Source organism: Cervus canadensis, chromosome 9 (assembly GCF_019320065.1).
Source record: "Cervus canadensis isolate Bull #8, Minnesota chromosome 9, ASM1932006v1, whole genome shotgun sequence".
In the NCBI taxonomy this organism is placed as follows: domain Eukaryota; kingdom Metazoa; phylum Chordata; class Mammalia; order Artiodactyla; family Cervidae; genus Cervus; species Cervus canadensis.
The window spans coordinates 444552-468407 of NC_057394.1; the positions used below are offsets into that span (position 1 = coordinate 444552).

Below are 23856 nucleotides of genomic sequence, written 5' to 3' on the forward strand. Positions count from 1 at the left end.
ATCTTAGGGGCACCTGCTCTGCAGGCTAGAGGCCCATGTGGGGTCCCCCCGCCGAAGAGCAGACCCGGCTCTGCTGGACACCCCGGGGGCTGACAGTCGGGACAGACACAGCCCCAGGAGCTCGCCCAACCCCCAGACACCACTGGAGCAGAGCCCAAGCGGACCCCTGGCCAGCACAAGCTGTGGACGCGGAGCTTACACTCAAGCCCGGAGGACTTGCCCTGGGCAGACGCGCACCAGGAGGGCCGTGCTGAGGGCGGCCACCCTGCCCTCCCTGGTGTGGAGTAAACCACACCAACCACGGAATAATCCAGTGGGAACCACAGAGAAAGCCACACATGAACAGCACATCTCCAGGGAGGCGGCCCTCACAGCGCACAGCCTCGCTGCCTTTGGTAACGTGCATGATGACGGATGAGGAGGACAGAAGAGAAAAAAAACTGCCCTGGAAGCAGTGAGGCCAGAGCCCTGCCGCTTCAGGGGGAATTTTAGCTCCGCTGGGGGTGTGGTCTCACGAGGGGTGGAGCAGCCTCACCACTGGGGTCCCCTGCTCGGTCCTGGCCTCTCCTGCACAGATGTGCCAGGGAGGGTCTGCAGAAGGGTTTGCAGGAGGGTCTCCAGGAGGGTCTGCAGGAGGGTCTCCAGGGAGGGTCTGCAGGAGGGTCTCCAGGGAGGGTCTGCAGGAGGGTCTCCAGGAGGGTCTGCAGGGAGGATCTCCAGGAGGGTCTCCAGGGAGGGTCTGCAGGAGGGTCTCCAGCAGGCAGCCACAGTGGGGAGGGGGCTGCTTTGTTCTTAAACAGACCAAACTACTGCTTTCCATCTCTGCCCTCTACATCACGGCGTGTAGGGAGGGGGCTTCTCCCTGGGAAGGAGGTGGGTGGGGGCGCTGGGGGGGTGTCGGCAGCTGGAGCTGGGCTGAGGCTGCGAGTCCTCGGGAAGAGGGAGGTCGGAGCTGGGTGAGGCCACGAAGCCACCGGGCAGCTGCAATCAAACAGAAAAGCCTCCTTAGCTCACAGGAGCCCCTGGGACCCCACTTGGGCTCAACCCCCAGGCCCAGGCCTGCAGGCAGTGACTGCTTCCTGATGAGGCTGCGTTCCCAGGGGCCACAGGAGGCCCTGACTCAGCCCCACGGGGCCCCCACCTCGCCTGTGGGACACCAGTCTCGACACTCAGAAGGGTGGCTGTCGACCACCTGACACTGGACACACGAACATGCGAACTCTGTCCCAGGAAAAGGCTGCCCAGCTTGTCTGGGACCCTGGGCTTACTCAACGTTTCATATTTTAAGGGAAAAATGAAGAATATCAATGTTTTCCATAGTGCGTGATGGTTAATTTTATGCATCAACTTGGCTAAACCAGTCAGTGCCCAGGTGCCAGACTACCATCTAGATGTCATCTTGAGGGTGTTTTGTAGCTGTGATGAGCATGTAGACCAGCAGATCACACTCTCTGTTGCGGGTGGGCCTCATTCAATCAGTTGAAGAGGAAATGACTGAGGTCCCCGAGTGAGGGAATTCCGTCTCCAGACACCTTCAGACGCAAACTGCAAAACCGACTCTTCCCGGGGCCTCCGGCCTGTGGCCTGGCCTACAGCTTTCTAGCACTCTATTTCTCTACCTGTAGGTCTATGCCTGCCCCACCTCCATCTATAAATACATCTCTCTGTGCATCTACTCTGTGAGACACGCTACTGGCTCTGTATCACACGCTACACGCTACTGTATCTCAGGAGACCCCACACTAACACACCTGGATGCAAAGTGACCCTGCAAAGAAAATGTTGGGGCATGGCACAGGTTTTAAACAAACAAAACTTCCAGTTTCTTCCCGTTTATTCCCGCCAGCCAACAAACCTCTTAAATTTCTCTTTTTTCCTTAACTTCTAAGGGTTAAAAATGCCTGCTTAAAACCAACTTGAAGTAAGTAAAGCAAGCAACCCCTTCGGCGATGGGACAAGGTGAGTGCATGCAGCCTCTGGTCTGAGGCGGGGCCGAGCGGGTCCTTGCTCTCCACCCATCAGGAACTCAGGGCCAGGGGGCATCTGCCTGCCTGCCCCTCCTCCTAGAGACCCTCTAAGGAGGCTCTGGGATCCAAGGGCCCTGGGCCCCTGCCCACCTCTGTTGCTTTCTCTCTCTCAAATTCACACTTCTTTCTGACCTCGGACAACAGAGGAAATCTCTAGAGAACATCCTCTCAGGTCTGCAGGGACCCCAGCCCCCACTGTGCACATGCACACTCTGTTCTTCATTGGAAATGAGCCGCTGAGAGAACCAGGGAGTAAACCACACCAACCACGGAATAATCCAGTGGGAACCACAGAGAAAGCCACCAGAAACCATGGAACAAGCCACACAAACACAGAGTAAACCACCAGGAACCACAGGGAAAACCACCACGGACCCACAGAGGAAACCACCAGGAACCACAGGGAAAACCACCAGGAACTATAGAGAAAACCACCACGGACCACAGAGAAAACCACCAGGAACCACAGGGAAAACCACCACGGACCACAGAGAAAACCACCATGGACCACAGAGAAAACCACCAGGAAACAAGGAACAAACCTCCAGGAACCAGGGAGGAAGCCACCGCAGAGCAGAGTTAAACCAGGCTCTGCTCACTCAGGCGATACCATCAGGAGGGCAGACAAAAAGTCCTTTAGTGAAGGATGCGAGGCCCTTATTTACTGGATGCAAGGCCCTTAGTGACAGCATGTGAGTTGGTTCTCGGTGGGTCCTTACTCCTGACCAGGCAGCCCAGGGAGTGAGGAAGGTGAGTTCCCTTCTGCGATTTTCCTTTCGACTAACTGCTCAAACCAGCTCCCAACAGCTGCTCGCTCCCTCTGTCGTGTAGGAGTGTTTTCCGCTGCCAATGACTGGATGGAACACTTGCAGAGTCCCTTTCCTCCTCCGCTGGAAGCAGAGCTGGGAGCAGCCATCTGTCCTTCTCCTCCTGACGAGACACACACGGCATCTCCTCGGAGTCTGATTACTGCTGTGCATGGAATTATGCTCCTACACGTGTTGCTGGTGAAAGCTAATCAGGCCCTCATCGTCATTGGTACAGACCAGAGGATGTGCCAAGGCCACCCCCTCAAAACGGAAGCCCTCTGCCCCCCGAGGCCACAGGACGACAGTTGAGGACACTCTGGCCGTCGTGCTGGGGGTGTGCTGGTGGCTGGTGGGTGGTCCGGCAATGCCGCTCTATGAACAAGGCTTCACCCCACACGCCTCCTCCCACAGCACCCCAGGGCCCCCAGAGGTGTGTTACCCTGTGTGGTGGCTGCTGTCGAGGGTAAGGAATGGCTGGAGGCTGGCAAACCCGCAGGCGCCACTCGGGGACTCTGGCACATCCCGGGGGCCAGGCAGCTGGCCCACCCAGTCGGTCTGGCCAGGAAATTGCAGCCAACTTCCAGGGCCCCGGATGGGGGTTAAGAAAACTGAGGCCCCAAAGGGTCAGCTGGCTGGGTCTCCAGGGCCACAAGGAGCAAAGGACACCCAAAACGCACCCCCGGGGCCGTCAAACGTCCTGCAAGGGGCCTGGGGACGCCCCCCATGCCATCCTGCCCCCCTTGCTGGTCCACACCAGCTGCACCGCCCCCCACAGACCCCCACACTCCTCCAGCCCAAGACCCCCGCCCCCGTGTCCCGCCCGAGCAGCACGTCCCAGGTGAAGGCTGCCGTACCGTGAGCCCCGCCCCGGCCGGGGCACTCAGCCTACCTGCAGGGGCAGCGGGTAGGACGAGCAGGTGGGGATGGCCGGGGCCCCGGCGTGGAAACCCGAGTAGGCCAGGATCTGCTGGGTGGGGTCACAGAGGACCCGAGGCGCTATGGACGGGCCGTAGGCCAGATGGGCCAGCGGGACCTGCCACAGAGGATGGAGACGTGTCGGCTGAGCCTGGCTCTGGGCAGCCCTGTCCGGCGGTCATGCAGGACACAGCTGTCATCCTGTGGGGTTCCCAGGGGACAGCGTCCACGTCCTCCCACGGGTCTCCCTCTGACCAGAATTAAAGCCCACCTGGCACCTGCCTGCCAGAGCCGTGGCAGCAGAGACCTTTGGGTGGCGAATGAAGTGTCTCCGTTTATGATAATTCCTCAATTATAAGATGCACTACACTTACAAGAGCATCTACTCATAGATGTAAATTCTAAGGAGTCACTTTGCTTGCTTTTCCCAACACCCCAGAGCTCTGGGTTTGCGAGAGGAATTTGTCTGGCACATGGCTTACACACAGCTGCGTCCTGTGTAATGAGCAGCCTTTCTGGGGGGGCCACATTCCCCAGAGAAGCTGCAGCGGTTTTACCACAAACTCAGTGAGCACAGGGCCCCTTCTGGGAAGCCCATCAGGCTGACCACCGTCCCTGGGGACAGACCAGCTGCCTCCACCAGGCTCACAGGGCCCAAACCAGACTCTGTGCAGCCATCAAGACTAACCTCCCTGTCCTCGAAGATTTGCCAGGGGAACACCCTGACTGGCCACAGCAGGAGAAGCCCCCCGAGAGGGCCCCACTGACCCCGGCCATCCCAAGGGCAAGATGATGGGCTGGTTGCTGAGCCTTATGACCAAGCAGAAGCTGGGCCAGGGGTCTGCATGGCCCAGGGTGGGAGCTGGGGAGAAGGGTGGTTACGGGGGCATCGGGGTCTCCCATGGCTCCCAGGATTCTTCTGGGGTCAGGAAACCTAGAAACACATCACAACCCTTGAGAGGCTCCAGGCTAAGCTGAGAGATGCGGGCAATGGCCAGTCTCCGGGGCAGTAGTAACAAGCGGCCCGCCGGCCATTCGCGGGGGCGTTTGGAGGTGAGTTCACACGGCCTTCTCTCTAAAGCTGGGTGACGGGAGCGTGGTTGCTGGTGCGGGTGGTCGTGCACACTCCCGGGTGTCGGGGGCCTCGTGTGTGGCACCTCCGAGGATGGGGCGGTTGTGGGAGGTGCCCCGCGGGCTCCGCTTGAGAACACGGCCTGGAGCAGCCGGTCCCCTGGGGAGAGCCGGCTAGATGCTGAGGCAGACTCTCGGGGACGCACACAGAGTTACCTCTGCCTGGGGACGTGCAGGCCCGAGCCCTGGACCCGCGGGGCGGAGGCGCTGGGATTCCGCGGGCCGCGGGCCAGGGCGGCGTGGCAGGGCCGTTAGGGATTGGGCTCCGCGTCCCGCTCTATCCCGGAGCGGGCTCAGGCCACTCACTCCTCAGGGAGGACGAGCTGAAGGGCCGAGGCGGCGGCCAGCACAGTGGGGGCACTCACCGCGTCCTTGAAGGCCCCCAGGACGGCGGCGGTGATGACCCCCAGCAGCAGCCCCAGGACGTTGAGCACGGCCGAGGCCCAGAGCAGCCAGTAGAGCTGGAGCGCGTCGCGGCAGGCACCGACGCCCACGAACTCGTGGTAGGCTGGGGGGCTCCGGGCGCTGCACGGCGGGGGGCATGCGTCACGCCCAGTCGCGGAGGCGCTGCCTGGGCGAGCGGGGCACAGCAGGGGCCTGGGGCCTCTGCAGGGAGATGCAGCAGGCAGCGGACCCCGAGGCCATTTTCACCCAGGAGCGCCCCAGGCCTCTGAGAAGAGCAGGACACACAGCCCTGCAAGCCCTGCACTGGCCCAAAACTCCAGGGGTCCTAGGCTTCGGGGGGTGGTCCCCACAGAATCGAGATTTACCTCCAGGGCTGGACCAAACCCCAGAACAACCCCCCAGCCTCAGTGGGGGGCAGGGAACACGGCTCTGAAACACCCCAGGGCCCCGCGCCTGCCACCAGCCCCTCCCCAGGGAACCAGGGCCAGAGGGGGCGGTGATCCTGACCCCAGCCCCTCCAGAAGCAGGGTCGCGGCCCCCAGCACAAGCCCCCCAGGAGGCCTCCCCCGACACGCCTGCCCAGGCCCCGGGCCTGCACCTCCCGGCCCTGCAGCCTCTCACCCCTGGCAGTCGTAGAGATCGCAGCAGTAGCAGGTGTTGCTCTTCACCTTCAGTGGACACCCGCCGTTCGGGGAAGGACAGGTGACCTGCAAGCAGAGAGGCAGCCAGGTGCTTACGCCTGCCCGCCCTCACCCTCACCCTCCCCCGGCACTCTGCCCCCCAGCCGGGCAGCCGCCCCTCCCGAGTGCGTCTCCTGACCGCCCGGTCTTCTACCGGGTCAGGTGCAGAGGCTGGTGGGCAACACGGCCTCCCTACAGGGGCACATAAGGGACCAGGTGAGCGGCGCCTGCTGCTGGACAAGGTGGGGGAGAGGGCCTCGGCCCTGTGCCTCCAGGGAGGGGCCCCTCCGGGTGGGAGACCCTCCAGGTGGGCAGTAAGTGGGGCCGGGACCACCCAGCTGCGGAGGGAGGCCAGGGACCTTAGGGAAGACTTGAGGGGAGGAACGTGCATGAGTGAGGGCAGGGACTCGGGCAATGGCCCCCACGGACTGGACGAGGCCCCAAAGCTCCCTCCGGGAGCGGGCCAGGCCCCCGGAGAAAGGCTGTCCCACTGGGTGGGCGGGTGGCCACAGAGGCCCTTCTCCCTGAAGGCAGCATCCCCAGCAGCCACGAGGCCTCCACCACGCGCCTGCTCCTGCCTGCTCCCCACCGCCGCCCCACGCCCCTTCCTGACCTCCGCACACAGCGTCAGAGGCTGTGTTTAACCAAACTGACCAGTCTTCACAGACTAGACAGTGAGGTGAGAGATGGCAGGACAGAGGGGCCACGCGGCCACCACACCCCCGTCACTCCCAGAACAGACGTGAAAGCGCCCTGTGTCCTCAGCCCAGGACGGCCGGCGAGCCGGGGCTCCCGTGAGTGTGGTATCTGAGCCTTATGTTGCACTAATTAGTCATTAAAAGGCTCATCTCAAAAGCCACACAGACTGGACACGTGGACGGGGGGCCACTGTGAGTCCAGGGTGAAGGTAACGCCAGACGCCAGGCTCCTCACCAGACAGGTGGTGAGGATGCGGCAGAGGCACGCTGGGGCGGGACAGCCCGATGTGGGCAGGGCCGTGGCCCCAGGGAGAGGCCGTGGGTCAGAGGGAGGACCAGCCCCGGCCCTTACCTCTGTCTGGTAGACGTCGTGTAGGTAGCCAGCTCCGCTGGAGTAGAACTGGCACCTGCCCGCCATGAGGGGCCTGGGCTCCTGGAGGGAAGTGGAAAGGGCGGCCTCAGCCTGGATTGGCAGCCACCGGGGGCGAGTTCAGACCTGTCACCGCAGGCTCCGAACCCGAAGGAGAGAGGCCGCGGCCAGCGAGAGCCCCCTGGGGGGACGGGGCAGGAGCACCGCGGCTCACCCCAGAGCCGCTGAGAAGGCGGGGAATTCGGGTCTAATGGCAACCGGCTACGGTGGGGGCAACAAGGGGAACGCGGGGAGGACAGCTCAGCGACGGGACAACACGCGTGGACACAGACAGTGAGGGTCACCGAGCGGGGTCCGCACGAGCAAACTGAACTTTTGAAGATTTCCTAAACGCACAGAGCACCTGAAACCTGAAGCCAGACGACTGGGGAGAGAGGACTCACGATGTGCCGAGCGGCGAAGACGCCGTCCACGACGGCGCAGCAGAAGGCCGCCACCACGCCAAAGCTGATGAACACGATGGCCGCCACCAGCTGGAAGCAGAGACGGGAGCGGCTTGGGCGTGGCGGAACCTTCCAGTGCCCACCCCGCTCAGGTCCTGAGTCCCCCCGGAACCCCGCAGCAACTCCGCGGGGTCACCTCCCACCACGGCTGCTGGAGACCTGCCATGCTGGCCGGGGCGCCCCCCACCCCCAGCAAGGCCTGCCCTGGTCGCTGCTTGTTTCATGGGGCACAGGGGCCGCAGGCACACAGGGAGCTCGCGCCCCCCCCCGCCCCCGCACAGCCTCGCAGATGAGCCGGGGCCTCCCAGAGCCCGGCAGGTCTTTGCTGTAGCAAACTCTGCTACCACGACCGTGATTGTGTTCCACAGAAAAGCCTGGGCTCAGACACGAGCGTTTCTGCAGGACAGGCTCCGGGGACCCAGGGGCCACAGATGCCGAGGGACACAGAGGGCACCTTCGCATTCCAGAACCCGGGGACGAGCGGGTCCCCCCCAGTCTGACGCATGCCCTTGACGTCCCCAAGGACACTGCCCGTCTCTGCCATGCGCCTCCTCCGATCTGACAGCAGACAAGCCTCACTCACTCCCCGCATTTGTTACTTGTGAGGCTGAGAACCTGTTCTCACATCTCAGATCGCCCATCTCTTTAACACTTTTTTCGATGTTTCTTGTGAAACAATTTCAGGTTTATGAAAACAAACAGCAAAAGTGGAGAATTCCTGTGTCCCCTCCTGTTAGTCACTGGTGTCAGCCCTGCACCAGGACCCCTTCCAGCGCCATGCAATCCACAACATGAGGGCACGTTCTCCGTCCTGGGAAGTACGTAAAGCGACTGGAACTTTCACCCAACCCTTGTGAAAAACAAGCTGCCAAGTGAAGTATCACACTCATGCACATGGCATCTCATCTTCAGCTTCGAGAACGTGGCCAGAGGCTGCCCGCTCAGCCATGGGGCCGTCCCGAGGGGCAGGGGACCCACGGGGCTGTCCGAGGGGCAGGTGGCTGGGCGCCCTCCTCACGGCCCCTCCTCGCCATGCAGATATTGGGTCTGCCCAACACCTGGCTGGCAAGCCTGCTCCAGCGGACAGGCACACAGCCTCCTGTGGGGGTGCTGCCTCCCCACCCCTCCCCCCGGGCCCTGTGGCGTCTCTGAGCAGCGGAGCTGTCCCTAGAGCCGGCTCTGCTGGACCGGCGGGTCTACATGCAGCCATCACTGGGCCCTCTTGGCAGTGGGTGTCTGCCCAGCCCATGTGCCTGAGCTGAGTGCCGGCCCCGGGCCGGGAGCCCTGCTGGACTCACCACGGGCGGTGGGTGAGCAGAGCCGTCGTCAGACCCGCTGCCCCGGGGAGGCCCTCGGGCACCACCTGGTGACCTCACAGACCCGCGCTCCTGGTCCCGACTGGCAGCTGGCCCCAACCTGCAGTCTTGGCCGAAAGACCCTCACACCACACTGCCTCCCAACTGCCTCCAGGCTTCACAGAAAGCACACAAGTTCCAAGGTACCCTGGCACGCAGGGCCGCCTGCCTGCCGCAGATGTGTAAACGTGGTCTGACTCAGTTTGCACAGGTCCCACGACCTGAATGTCCTCATCAACCTTCAGGAAACTTTCGAAGTCAGTGCTAGCATGATCACAAGCATGATAAACTCGGCTCGGGGATGACCGCACGCGTGGAATTGCCCGAGGCGACGGCGCTGGGAAAGACATTGGAAGTCCTCCCAAGCCCTCGGCTGGAAACAGGAAACCTGTCAGGACTAGCGTTAGGAGGGCGTCCTCTCAGCCGAGACCTGTACATCCTGGGCTCCGTCACAGCCCCTCATCCTTCCCAGGCGTCACGGCCCCCACCAGCTGCTAGCGGTTTAACATCAGCAGAAGGACCGCTCGCCCCAGAAGGTGCCTCTCCTGTGTGAGGGCGGCCAGACCCCTCAGATGTTGCAGAGAGGATGTATCTGTTGCCCTGGCAACCATAGAACGCTCTGGGTTATGCTCTGAATGCCGCTCCCCGTCCAGCCAGGGCCTCTTCTCCTAGAAGAGGGACAGCGGTTACTCAGTAGCTAGAAGGTCATCTTCAAATCTCCGCTGGGCCCACCGTCTACATTCCAACAAGGGCAGGCGGCTTTAAAGTGCAAATACCAAGCAGATAAGGTTGTGATATGAAGAGGGCTGCCCAGAGCTGGCTGGAGACGGGGTACTTTGCCCCGACAACAGGGCCCAGGCGAGAGGGGACACGGCCAAGCCAGGACCAGGGAAAGCGAGGGCTGTGAATCTGCACACTGAAAAGGAGAACCACCGCAGACCTCAGGCAAAAGCTGGAACGTGGACCCGTCTCATGCTACATACAAGACCAATTCTCAGTGATAAAGAATCCGCCTGCAATGCAGGAGACGTAAGAGAGGCAGGTTGATCCCTAGATGGGGAAGATCCCCTGGAGGAGGGCATGGCAACCCACTCCAGTATTCTTATCTGGAGAATCCCATGGACAGAGGAGCATCATGGGCTACAGTTCATGGGGTCACACAGAGTTGGACATGCCTGAAGCGACTACACAGACATGCTCAGACCAGACTTAAACGTAAGTGATAAAACTCTTAGACCTTGGGTAATCTTCATGACCTTGGAATTGGCATGCAATTCTTAGACCTGACACCAAAGCATAAGCAACAAAAGAAAAAGTAGGTAAAATGGGCTTCATTAATACTGAAAACGTTTACACCTCAAAGGACACCATCAAGAAGGTGAGAAGACACCCCACCGGATGGGTGGAGCACCCGCAGGTCACCTGTCGGGTAAGGGACTTGTGTCTGGAATACATGGTGCTGACAAGAAGACGAGACCCAATTTTAAAAATGGCCAAAGGACTCAAATAAACATTTCCCAAAAAATGATGTACAAAAGCCAACCAGAACATGAAAAGCAGCTCAACATCACTCATCAAGGAAAGGCAAATCCATGACGAGCCCCCCGCCACACCCGCCAGGGTGGCCAGCACAGAGACAGAACAGCCCACACCTCATCTGCGGTAACTCTGGCTACAACCCTTTGAGGAGCTGCCAGGCTGTTCTCCCGAGAGGCACCACCTTCCCCACATCCTCACACACCACGGATGCCCAGGGCAGCCACTGCAGCACTGGGGACGCCGCAGGAAGACGGAAGCGCGTAGAGGCGGAAGCACCAGCACGGTCTGATGTGAGACGAGGCAGAAATGGCACATCCCTTCTGAACCTCACAAAGGCCCGCCACACTGAACTGGCAAAATTAACTAGCATTCTTAGAGCTTTATTTCCAAAGGGGCTCATCAGCAAAGCTGATTCCAAATGGAAACAGTCAATAAAAAATCAGGTTTCTAGTACCAATCAAGGCTGGCACGCAGAGCCCATGGACAGACAGCTGTGGACGTGCCCTCTGCAAAGCCCTCTGAACCACAGTCCTCCTGGCTCTCCACTGACCCTGTCTTTTCCCAGTCTGGGAAAGGCTACACACTGTCATACCGCGGAGGCAGGAGAACACTCGAGGGCCCCTGACTCAAAGACAAATGCTCATACATGTGTGGTTTTGCCTGAAGTTTATACACAGTGACTTAAACTAATGACCAACCCTACACTTTTCTTCTGGTGCCCCAACCTTAAATGCTAAGGCAACACATCAGGCTGTGGGACGTAACCCACAGTCCCAGGTGCGGCTCGCTTAGACTAGGGTGTGAATGGCACTGACCCAGTCCCATGGTGAGGCTGGCTTAGACTAGGGTGTGAATGGCACTGACCCAGTCCCATGGTGAGGCTGGCTTAGACTAGGGTGTGAATGGCACTGACCCAGTCCCAGGGTGCGGCTCACTTAGACTAGGGTGTGAATGGCACTGACCCACTCCCATGGTGAGGCTGGCTTAGACTAGGGTGTGAATGGCACTGACCCAGTCCCATGGTGAGGCTGGCTTAGACTAGGGTGTGAATGGCACTGACCCAGTCCCAGGGTGCGGCTCACTTAGACTAGGGTGTGAATGGCACTGACCCACTCCCATGGTGAGGCTGGCTTAGACTAGGGTGTGAATGGCACTGACCCAGTCCCAGGGTGCGGCTCACTTAGACTAGGGTGTGAATGGCACTGACCCAGTCCCAGGGTGAAGCTCACTTAGACTAGGGTGTGAATGGCACTGACCCAGTCCCAGGTGCGGCTCACTTAGACTAGGGTGTGAATGGCACTGACCCAGTCCCATGGTGAGGCTGGCTTAGACTAGGGTGTGAATGGCACTGACCCAGTCCCATGGTGAGGCTGGCTTAGACTAGGGTGTGAATGGCACTGACCCAGTCCCAGGGTGCGGCTCACTTAGACTAGGGTGTGAATGGCACTGACCCAGTCCCAGGGTGAAGCTGGCTTAGACTAGGGTGTGAATGGCACTGACCCAGTCCCAGGGTGTGGCTGGCTTAGACTAGGGTGTGAATGGCACTGACACAGTCCCAGGGTGTGGCTCACTTAGACTAGGGTGTGAATGGCACTGACCCAGTTCCGGGGTGAGGTTCGCTTAGACCAGGGTGTGAATGGCACTGACCCAGTTCCGGGGTGAGGTTCGCTTAGACTGGGTGTGAATGCACCGACCCAGCCCCAGGGTGAGGCTCACTAGACTAGGTGTGAATGGCACTGCCACAAGTCCCAGGGTGAGGCTCGCTTTAGACTAGGGTGTGAATGGCCACTGACCCAGTCCCAGGGTGAGGCTCGCTTTGAACTAGGGTGTGAATGGCACTGACCGCAGTCCCAGGGTGAAGCTGGCTTAGACTAGGGTGTGAATGGCACTGACCCAGTCCAGGGTGAAGCTCGCTTAGACTAGGGTGTGAATGGCACTGACCCAGTCCCAGGGTGAAGCTCACTTAGACTAGGGTGTGAATGGCACTGACCCAGTCCCAGGGTGCAGCTCGCTTAGACTAGGGTGTGAATGGCACTGACCCAGTCCCAGGGTGCAGCTCGCTTAGACTAGGGTGTGAATGGCTCCCACTAAGGCCCAACTCTCCGTGTTACAGTGCAAAGCTGGGGCTTAATCTGGGGTGCTGGATTGGGGCAGGGCTTTCCTAGGAACATCTATAGCTAGAGCTGTGAGGGGGCATGCCCCCGCCCATATCCCCCCCCCCCAGCTTCCACACACCCCACTCCCACTCTCCACTGCCCACACTCCCCACCACATGCCCCACGCCCACACTCCCCCCCACACACTCCCCACTGCCCACAATCCACCCACACACTCCCCCCACACTCCCCCCTCACATTCCCCACCCCCACACTCCCCTCACTTCCCACTGCCCACACTCCCCCCACACGCCCCATCGCCCATGTTTGAAACAACACAGATTCTCACCATTTGTTTTCTGTTCTCCACCAGGTTGATGCCAATAATTCCTAAGAAAGCTCCGAAGCCCAGCTGACGCCGAAGGAAAACAAGGGAGAAAGCGCTCAGGTCACACATCTGACAGCCCAAAGCAGACACGGAGCAGTGGCCACCCACCTGAGGACGTCCCGTCAGAGAGCACGGCTGGCCACCCCCACCCCCGGGCCGGAAGCACTAGTGGTGGGGCTGGGGATGGGCTGGGGTGGCTCACACCCGACGGGCGGGCCTCTCAGAGCCATCAAAGCCGGTGATCACAGGGAAGCTGCTGTGCCCTCGGCTGTGTTCTCAAATACTGGAACTCCTACGGTGACAGACTTTATTTTCTTGGGCTCCAAAATCACTGCGGATGGTGACAGCAGGCATGAAATTAAAAGACACTTCCTCCTTGGAAGAAAAGCTATGACCAACCTAGACAGCGAATTAAAAAGCAGAGACATCACTTTGCAACAAAGGTCTGCCTAGTCACAGCTATGGTTTTTCCAGTGGTCATGTTTGGTTGTGAGAGTTGGACTATAAAGAAAGCTGAGTGCCGAAGAATTGATGCTTTTGAACTGTGGTGAAGACTCCTGAGAGTCCCTTGGATGGCAAGGAGATCCAACCAGTCCATCCTAAAGGAAATCAGTCCTGGGTGTACACTGGAAGGACTGATGCTGAAGCTGAGACTCCAATACTTTGGCCACTTGATGCGAAGAGCCGATTCATTGGAAAAGACCCTGATGCTGGGAAAGACTGAAGGCAGGAGGAGAAGGGGACGACAGAGGAAGAGATGGTTGGATGGCATCACGACTAAGTGGACATCAGTTTGAGCAAACTCTGAGAGACAGTGAAGGACAGGGAAGCCTGGCGTGCTGCAGTCCATGGGGTTGCAAAGAGTCGGACACGACTGAATTGAACACATCAGAGCTGAACACTGAGTGATGTGAACAACACATCAGTTGAACTGATTCTGGGAAAAAAGTGTCACAGGCCCCCACCCCAACATGGAGAACATCTTCACAGGGACCCAGCCTCTGCGTCAGGGGGTCAGAGGGAGGCCCGTCCCAGGGTTTCTCCTGGGCCGTTGGAGGAGGACAGCTGACCCCTTGGGGAGGAACAAGAAGGCGGAACCAAGGCTGTTCCAGACACAGACAGGCTGACACCCGTCACTCAGGTGAGCAGGTGGACAGGTGACTCTCGGGAATGTCCACTTGCCGCTCGGCCTTGGCTCTTCGGCCGGGGGCGGGTGACGTGGGTGCAGCGGGGAAACCCCCAGGGCTGTGCACGTCTCGGCGCCCAGGGTGCAGACAGCCTCACACCCACTGTGCCCACCCCGGGGAGAATGTCTTAATTTCTGAAGAGCGGAGTTCCAGCAACGCCGGGGGTACTGCTCAGAGCAGTGGGAGACAAGCCCCGCGCGGGCACCCAGGGCGCCCTGAGACTCAGCACTGGAGCCCCCGGATGGTGCCCTCAGCTCTGCCTGCCCGCTGGCTTCCGAGCGACCGTGCGGAGCCGGCGGGGAGGGGGCAGCAGGCTGTGGCAGCTCTGAGGCCATGGCACCAAATTTAATGCGTGGACATCAGACCTGCTGTGTTCACGAACGCCGTATCTGTGAGGACATCCGTGAGACGGACATGGACCAGTAATTCAAAAATTCTCAAGGAGTGAGGAAAGACGAGCAGTTTCTTCCAAATATTGCAGTCCCTCTCCACCATCCAAGAGAGCAAAATCCCCTCCAAAATAAATGAATTAAAATACGTCTTGTTGCCGTAAGTTCCACGTTTTCGGATTTGAAAAAAAAAAAAAACCCTCTTTCTAAAATGTTGAGGTGCTTGCACCCTCTCACCCAGTTTCTGCTTGAGACACACCCTTCACTACGGGGCTGGAGCTGTGTGTCCCCAGAAGTGACTTTCATCCTCATGTGCCTTGAGCAAAGCTCATCCGTCGTGTCCACCGTTTGCTTTCAAAACCATCCAGCTGAAGCCAGTTTCACCCTGGTCACTGCCCAGGAGTCAGGTTCTCCGCAGAGCAAAGCTCTGAACACACCCAGGATGTTCTGAAAGTGACCTCAAGGTGAAATCCTGAGCCACCGAAGCTTGGAGAACATGGAAAACCTCCTCGCGGTTGATCCTGACACGCTGCAGGTCGTCTGGAGGACACATCCTCACAGCCGCCGGCCCCCAGCTCCCCCGCCCCGGTCAGGACACAGGCAGGAAGCCAGGCTCTCGAGAGATCTCACTGAGAACGCCATCCGCACAGACAGTGTGCGTGGGGGTTACTCGTAAAGGGTACACAGGGAGGTAGCAGATTTATACAGCACAGAGCATAGAGAATAATACAAAGATGAAACGAAGGATGTTTGTAAAGTATTCTCATCCTTGCTAAAATGTCATCAACATCAGTACTCATCTGGATAATAATTTTAGCGAGAAATTAAATACGCTTTATTGTTAAGGTCTCTGTGTCTCACTGTGTGAGACTCCGCCCGGGCGTCGCGTCTGATAAAGGGCAAGGCCACAGTGCTCCCTGGGTGCGACGCCAACGCCGGGAGCAAACCTCACTGCCAACAGTGGACACGACTTCCTAGTTCTGAGCCTTGATGATCTCGGATTTGGGGGCTGCTGTTGCCAGGTCTGGCTAGGCTGTGACTCTGCCGCGGGGGCTCATTGCCCAGAAGCAGAGGTGTGGACCGCGTCAGCTCATTTTTCTGCTGCTCCCATGTGGTCGTATTAGCGTACCTCCATCCAGGCCTCGTGGCATCTTTTAAAGTCCAAGGTCAATTCCAAGAGGGTTGACTCCCTCTGGGGACTTTGGGGACACCCTGAGGAGGGCCTATCGCACTCCTTGGCTCCGACTCCTTCCCCCCTCCACTTCTCAGGACCCGGCACCCCACAGGGCCATCTGACAAGGCAGGCAACCACCTAAATTTACACCTCTGCGGGGCTGGGGTGGCGCATGTGAGCATCATGCGGAAACCTGTATCCTGGGCCCCCAGACCCGCCCCCCAGGGACCCAACACTCACAATGATGCCGGGGTAGTAGCCGCCCACAGTCACGTTCTCAGTCCTTGTGGTCGCGGCCAGGCCGACGGTCAGGATGGAGGCGGACACCACCAGCAGAGCCCCCACAAACCACAGGGTCGTCTTCTTTCTTCTCACAAACCCTTCTGGGGAAGGACACGGAGGCGCGGGTCAGTGAGGTGCTGGGCTCGGGGAGGGTCCCAGCACCTCACAGGCATCCCAGCTGCCACGGCTCCTGCCTGCAGCCTTCTGCTCGCGGGCAGGGCCTGGGAAGCGCTGCATCGGCCTCCATCCTCCCCGCCCCAGTCCTGAGAGCCGGCCCGCTCGCCTCCCCCTCCTCTGCCCACCCTGACGTCTCGCCCACTTCCTCAAGGTCACCTGGTGAAGAGCACACAGACCCCACCGGTCCTCCTGAACGGCTGCCCTCACCCGGGCCTCGGTCCGGCCACCAGCTGTGAGAACAGGAGCCTGGCCACGCTCCCCTGAGGCCCCCACTGCACCCAGAGAGTCTCTAGCCAAGGTCAGCAGCCACGCAATCTGTGTCCACTTCCCTAACGCTGTCCCCCAGACAATGGGCCCTGAGAGGGTGGGGACTCTGCCTTGTTACCAACGCCCCCCTCTTGCCTAGGACAGCGCCCACACACGGCGGTTTCTCAGTAAACGTCAGGCTGGCCGAGCCCTCCCTGGATCCCAAGTCCCCCAGCCCTCCACCCCGGCCCCAGCCCACAGCAACAGCCAGGCAGCCACTGGAGCAGGTGCCTGTGCTCCCAGGCCTGGACCCCACCCCAGCTCCAAGGCTGGTCAGAGGACCTCTGCACCCGCCTGGACCAGGCCGAGCAGGCTGGGCACAGTGAGGGCGCCCGCCCCCTTCCGGGCCGCCCATGAATCCACGCTGCTCTGGGGGCGCACCCTTGTCCTGGGCTCCACCCCGAGCCAGTCCCGCTCGCTGGTCCTCCTCTAGGTCTCGGCTCAGCGCCAAACTCGCAAGACGTCGAATGGCAGGTGCAGAAAGTATAAAAGTGTGCAGGGCTCGCCACCATCCTCCTGTACATCCGCCTCCCTTGCCCCTGTCAGCGGGCCCCCATTATTGGATGTGGAAATGGGCCAGCTGAGAGGTGGCATTTCCCAGCCTCTTCTGCTGGGTGATTACATCCTCCGCAAATAGTCTCCATTTCAACAAGGGTGTCAGGTGGAACCTACGGGAAATCTCTTAAAGGAACCATTGCCTCTGCCTTCCTCCCCTTCATCCTTCCCACAGCCTGGAGTGTGAGCACAAAGACAGAGCCCCTGCTGCCATTTTGCTCTGCGGGGGAACCTCGACAAGGGAAGTCACACCCAGAAAGACGCAGAGCAGAAAGACAGCCCTGGCTCACCCACCTCCAATCTCTGCTTAGGTAGCAGAATCACATCTCCAGACTGCAAGGCACTATTGTGGACGCCCTGGTATCTGCAGTCACAGAACCCAAGAAAGCAAGAAGGGAACCCTTCCATCGCTGGCACCTCCCTCCCCCAAGCCTTAACTTCTGGGTTTCGTGTGGAACTAACTTCCCCTCACGTGTCTCAGGGAAGGCAAGAAGGCTTGTTTACAATAATCATAATTGTAATACTAATAATTATTACCATAATCAAATCTCAGTTACTCCTATCCCTACATGGTCATCAACAACCACACAACAGAGGCAAAGACAGCTAGGCAGAGGGCCGATGAGAGACCCCACACCGAACCCATCCAGGCTGGTATGTTTTGTTTGTTGCAGAGTTAGCTGTTTTGATCCCTGTGACTCCAAAACAAAATGAGATGAAAGAAAAACGTGGTGCTTCTTCCCACACCAAAGTTTTCAAAATTGATGTGCATGTGTGTGTGTGTTTGCAAGCAGCTGTGCATTTGACCACAACCACCATCTCAGATCTGGACCATCCCATGGACAGAGGAGCCTGGCAGGCTACAGTCCATGGGGTCACACAGAGCTGGACATGAGTGACATACAGATATACTGTCTCAGATGACCCCGGGCCCCGCCAGCAGCACTCACCCGCCTCCCCGCGCGCGCCCCCTCCCTGACCCGGACTGTGCATCTGAAGATTTACACGCTGTCTGCAGTCCCACCAAGAAAGCTGAACGGCAGGCCAAGGCCATGCCACCCAAAACCAGATTGTCACGTACTCAGAAATAAATTACCCAAAACCCTGAGTCAACGCGCTCACTCAGAATCGCTTGGTCAGCCTGGGAACACTGCTCTACCCACTGGGCTGGCTGGGGCGAAGCTCTCAGGGAGGTCACTTCATTCCGGAGGTCCTCCACCCTTCACCTGCTCTTTCACTGATATTTTCTGGTAGTTTTTATTGAAAATATATAAGACCTGTTAAGGGTGAACCACTTAGGGCAATGTCCACAGGAAGCACAGCCCAGATGCGCATGGACGATTCACACCTTTGGGACCCAGTGGGCCCGGGGGTCCCCGCAGAGGGCTTTTCCCTCATTCACAGATATTCGCTGCATCTTCCTGGTAGAGTCACAAGCATGCAGAAGCAATCACTTATTTTTCCTTGCATATATTTAAAGCCTGAAACCAAGGATTCAAGTACAAGCTGGTTTCCCCCAGAGATCGAAAGGTCAGCGGTTACGACTGATCTGGGGTGTCTTGGAGGGGGAAGAGACCAGTGAAAGGCAAAGCCACTTCAAAAATGGGTGAGTGAGAGAAAGACAGACACCTCCCCACAGGTGACACCCTGTCCTGGGTGATTAACTTTAGAATGGCAGGTACACTGAAATAAAGGCCAAAGAAGTTAAAAACACATCTTCTTCTAGGGTTTGGAAAATTAACAAAGCTGTTACCTTGGACATTGACGCGACAATCACACCAGTGACACAGGGCCGTCCAGCAGCCAGAGGGGCCCTCTAGCCTCCGCCCTGCCCGCCTGGCCTGGGGCTCACCTCTCCTACACACAGGCCATCCTGCCCAGCCCGGAGCCCACGGGGAGCCCACAGACGTGCTGTCCCCTGGGCAGTGCTCGCCCTCGACCGCTCTTCCCGAGGGCCCAGACCAATCTCGGCTGTAAAGCGTGTTTTAAGAGCAGGAAGATGCCTGAAATGAAATTTTATGGGACTAAGCGTTTGACAAAATTATCAAATGCCCTCCTCCTCAGAGGACTTTGCTATTTTTACTATTCTAATGCATTATATGTTCATCATGTTCAAAATAATTAACCGACATCTCAGTACCTGATTCACACCAACTGTCTGACTGTTGTACCTGGTCTCTTAGCTCCGTGGGCCCGTCTGACTGACCCCCTCACCTCCCTGTGACGACACTCTGGTTCCAAAGGCTCTCAGCTCCGCTTTGATCGGCCCCTTTAGGAAGCTCCATGATGAGTGGTGAACAGTTTTTCTGGGGCCTCGTCAAGTCTGTTAGTGATGTCCTGACAGACTTCGTCAAAAGCGTCTCCTTCCTAGGAACCATCTTCAATCTAACTGCACCGTTTCCCCACGTTTCCCCAAGTCTGACTTTCCCTGTGAAACCGCTACATGATAAACAGCACACGGCGCGAGCAGCCCTTTTGTCAGGGTTGTGTCATAGCTTCCGAGGGAACATGCGGTCTGGGAAGACAGCAGGCGGGGAAGGGATGGTTCTGAGCGGCCCCGATTCAATGACACAGGCTGCAGTATCTGGACTCCAGGCACAAGAGAGACAACAAGGCTGGATCCCAGCCTGCACTCGGCGTTACAGACGTGGGGCTTCACGTAAACATCAGGCAAGAAGAAGCAAGTTCAAGAAAGGAAGGTGGGCCATGTTCCTGACCACCATCACACACGTGCACTTTTAGGTCAGGTTTTGGAGAGGAGGGGGTCTGTGCTGGAGGAAAAACCAGACTCCCTGGCATGTTCCTTCGACCTTGCTGCCAGCAGGAGTCTCACATGTGCTTTGTTATAACTGAAGCAGCCTAAGGTTGTGCCCTGCCTGTCAGCTAAAATCTCAACTATTACGCTTACAGCTGTGCTGGCAATTTACATGACCTGTGCCCAAGATGTTGTGGGGCTGCCAGACACGCTGAGTGATTCCAGGTACCCCCAGCCCTCTGACCCTGAGAGCAGGGGCCATGGAGCTCTTGCTTGACATGGGGTTCCCACACCTGTATCCCCTCATGCTGAATGCATGACTGAGCCTTGGTTCCCTGATCTGCAAAGTGGAGATAATGACAACTCCCTGCTTGCCCGCCACTTCAGTGCAGTGAGAGAGTATAGATGAAGGTTCCAGACATGTTTTTATGTGTGTGATAGCTAGAGGGTTGTGGTTGGTGCTAACATTAAGATGGCTCAGCCCAGGGCTGCTCCTCTCCCAGCCTTCCCCCCCAGCCTCCTCCCAGCCTCCCCCCCAGCCTCCCCCCCCAGCCTCCCCCAGCCTCCTCCCAGCCTCCCCCAGCCTCCCCGCAGCCTCCTCCCAGCCTCCCCTCCCAGCCTCCCCTCCCAGCCTCCTCCCAGCCTCAGTGACCAGGCGCAAGGATGGAGGAGACCCAGTCACTGTCCCGCCCTCTGCACCTTCTTCACTGAGTGGAGCTGGAAGGGTGCATCACAAAGTGGGGGGCAGTCACCTAGTCACCCCCTCCCGGCGGGCAGGGCCCGGGCCACCCAGAAAGAAGGAGCTTGTTTAATCTCAACAGCAGCCATGGGGACAAAGCAACTGTTCCAGGGAAATGGACGCAGGGACATGCCCTCAGCCAACAATTTCCCTTTAATTCCACTTCTACACGGAACACATCCCCAAGGGTGTGAACGCAGAAACGTAAGGTAGAAGATGTCCATAATCCCATCCCAGCCACACTAAAGTTAGTATTTTTAAGTAAAACACCAACGCTCAGCATTTTTTAAATTTAAAGTTCCTCCTCAGAAGAAAAATCTAAAATGTTATTTTTAAATCAAGTCATTCTAATATAATAATGGCAATAACCATAAGTAGTTAATAACTATAATAACAACTATCTGTTATAATCAGTAACTGCATTTGGTTTTGGAGAGTGTTGATCACAGAACTGTTTTCTTTTAGAAAGAAAGAGCTCGGCACCAGAGGAACGGAGCCCGGCTCACCTGCTCCTGCTCCTGATTCCTCCTGACTCCTCAGTTATCATTTAAAAATCAAGTGACATCACTAATCTGGTTTTTAAAAAGACTTTGCAGGGCTGGGAGTTTAATCCCACATTTCCTACTGGATGGTCCACGAAACCCTGCAGGACCCAGGTGTCTCCACCCCCATCCCAGAGCTTCTTTGGAAGTCTCCCGTCTCCTCGTCGGGAAAACAGCCCCCTCCTGGCGGCCTGCCGGCGGCGGAGAATAAAGGCACCGGCCTCCTGTATCCCAGCCTGGCTTGGCTGCATCAGGCTGGGAGGGAAATCCTGGAAATTATGGAATCGTCTGGGGAGGGCGCGGGGAGCCCAGCCGCCCCAGGGAAGCCCAAGGAGAAAGAAGCTACCTGGCCCCAGGCAACGACCTTTTCCTAGAAAATTTTGGAGACTCAAGTTGGGTGGAAGTATGAAAACAGAGTGCGTTGTCCCGCTTGTGCGGGTCGTGGTCTACTGTCTGCAGTAGAAGACGGTGGAGAAGAGACGGCAGAGGCTCGCGCTGTCGGGACCCTGAGAAAAGAGGTGGGAGGGGGCCCGTGGGAGCTCGGCACCGGAGGAACGGAGCCCGGCTCACCTGCGCGCTCACCTGTCGTGTCCAGAAGGGCCATGGGCCCGGGCACCGGCGGCGGGAGCGGCTGCATCCCGGGACTGCTCTCCCGCTGCTGCGACAGTGACCGTGGGCCGCGGGGCCGCGAGGACCAGCCGGGAGCGCGAGCCCTTAGGTCCGCTCTGTCTGGCCGCGGAGTCCCACCCGCGCCCCGCCTCGCCCCGCCCCAGGCCCCGCCCCTGGCCCCGCCCCGCCCCGCCCCCGCCCCTGGCCCCCCTCCCCCCCCACCCACCCCCGGCCTTGTCGTGGGCAGACCTTCAGAGATGGGACGGTAGGTAATGCTAAGAACCTGCGGAAAGGGGGCTGCTGCGTGTGGCACATTGAGAACTGCTGTTTGGAAAGGAAGGTGGTTCCTGGCTGCTCTGCTGCGCTGCGATCGGTCGCTAAGTCACGCCCAACCTTCTGAGACCCCATGGACTGCAGCCTGCCAGGCTCCTCTGTCCATGGGAGTCTCTAGGCAAGAAAACTGGAGTGGGCTGCCATTTCCTCCTGGGTCTTCCTGATCAGGGATCGAACCCGCGTCTCCTCCCTGAGTTTCTTGCGTGGGCAAGTGGATTCTTTAGAAGCTTAAGGACACGCCCAAGACCTGTGGTTCTAAACCCAGAGAATCAGCTAAAGATATTTTTTAAAAAATTCACTGCTGCCCTGAGCTCAACCCAGACCCATCGACTCAGAATATCTGTCAGTGAAGTCGCTGTGAGGAATCCTGGTAGTTCTGAAGGGGCTCCATTGTGGGAGAAAGCCCTGGCGCGGGGGTCTGCACACGAGGGCTCTGTGTGTAACAGCGACGAGGACCGGGGTCACTGCGGGTGGGGCTGCACACACCAGCAGGAAAGATCCGAACGCAGCGCGGAGCGAAACCGTGCGTGTGTGGTGCTGAGGCGAGTGGAACACCACCTGTGCACGGTTTGTGAGTGTGAGAAGCAGCACTGTTCACCCGCACGTGCCCCGCATGAACTGCACCCTAGATACCGTCCCCTTCACTCGGGAAGGACGACGGACGAGGGGACAGAGGTCCTGGTACAGTGGGCCCTCAGCGGAGAAGGGACAATGGAGAAGAAATACGGTACCCAAGGGCCATGTGGGCCTGAGAGGCCACGCCTGCTACCAGAGGGGGGACAGTGTGAGGCCAAGGAGGCGGCTCCGGTCCCCACCAGAGTGACGTCCTGCCACCCGAGGGCGTGACAGGGGGCCAGGCAGCCGTCTGGGAAAGACGCCCTGGGCAGACCAGGAGGGCGGCCGGGCGCACAGGGACAGCAGGAGGCCCCACGGGAGTGCCCAGCTGAGCCCGCGTCAGAAGGTCGCTGGGAGGGCACCTGCGGGGCAGCAGGGTGGGCCCGGGAGGCCTGCAAGGAGGCTCAGGTCCAGGGACGGTGACCGTGGCACAGAGCAGGGCGGGGGTGCGGGTGGTGGGACAGCCACACGGGCCTCATTCTGTGTCTGTTGTCCCAAAGGTCTGCTGAAACCATTCTTAAAGAATGTGCTCGTGTTGCCAGAAGTGATACCTTCTCCAGTAAATACATTTCCTGCAGGAGGCTTTAGATGCCACTGCAGCTGGGCAGGTCTTTGGAAATTGTCTCTGGGCCCCCTGAGCAGGGGATCCTGAGGAGCACGGCAGGTGTCTGGGTACCCCCGAGGCACCCCATCGGGGGTCCCGGACCCCCCTCCCGACCCAGGTGAGGAAACCGAGGCCCAGGAGGCAGATGGACGTGACCAGAGCAGACTCTGCGTGTGCACCTGGGGCGGGCATCATTAGAATCCACCCCAGACTCCCCCTCACGAGCCCAAACAGCATGACTGGGTCTGAGGCTGATGACGCTGACCGACCCTGGTGTCCCCGCCTCGGCCTGAGGACGCCTGTGTCCAGCCCAACTCTGCAGGGAGCCATAGTCTGGGATCGGGGTATTTTTGAAACATAATTTAATTTAGCTCTTGCAAAGGCAATTATGAGAAGATGAGGAAATCTATCTTCTACTGGTCTGAGGACAGTCAGAGGGTCTGGACCAATTATTACTGACATTAAGAAGATAATTGATTAAAACAGTCATGACCCCTAGCACCAGGTTCCTTCCTGCTGTGTGTGAAATGTTTGAAGACTCTAAGGTTCCCTACCTCCACTGCCCTCACCTGAACTCAGGTCCCCACTCCCTCCAGAAACAGCCCACATCCCCTCAGAGGGTCTCACCCAGAGGCCCTGAGCCAACCTGGATTCACCTTTCAGGTGGGATTGG

The 23856-nt window shown here is 58.7% G+C and overlaps 1 protein-coding gene across 1 annotated transcript; it reads right to left on the reverse strand.

Moving 5' to 3' along the window:
- Positions 1 to 416: 416 nt before the first annotated feature.
- TMEM255B (transmembrane protein 255B) lies at positions 417 to 21739 on the reverse strand. Its single transcript, XM_043478341.1, has 9 exons — positions 21605 to 21739; positions 15907 to 16049; positions 12878 to 12940; positions 7479 to 7568; positions 7018 to 7098; positions 5909 to 5994; positions 5248 to 5407; positions 3726 to 3869; positions 417 to 981 (listed from the first exon to the last, which is right to left on the reverse strand). Exons 1-9 carry the CDS (start codon positions 21657 to 21659, stop codon positions 835 to 837), a joined length of 969 nt encoding a protein of 322 aa, XP_043334276.1. The 5' UTR covers positions 21660 to 21739; the 3' UTR covers positions 417 to 834.
- Positions 21740 to 23856: the final 2117 nt, after the last annotated feature.

Coding starts and splice junctions, on each gene's coding strand:
- TMEM255B (XM_043478341.1), bottom strand. CDS start 21,659: ATGCAGCCGCTCCCGCCGCCGGTGCCCGGGCCCATGGCCCTTCTGGAC. Junction 5,408..5,908: donor GATCTCTACGACTGCCAGGG/GTGAGAGGCTGC, acceptor CCCGCCGTGCAG/CGCCCGGAGCCCCCCAGCCT. Junction 3,870..5,247: donor TGGGGGCCTTCAAGGACGCG/GTGAGTGCCCCC, acceptor CCTCTGTGGCAG/GTCCCGCTGGCCCATCTGGC.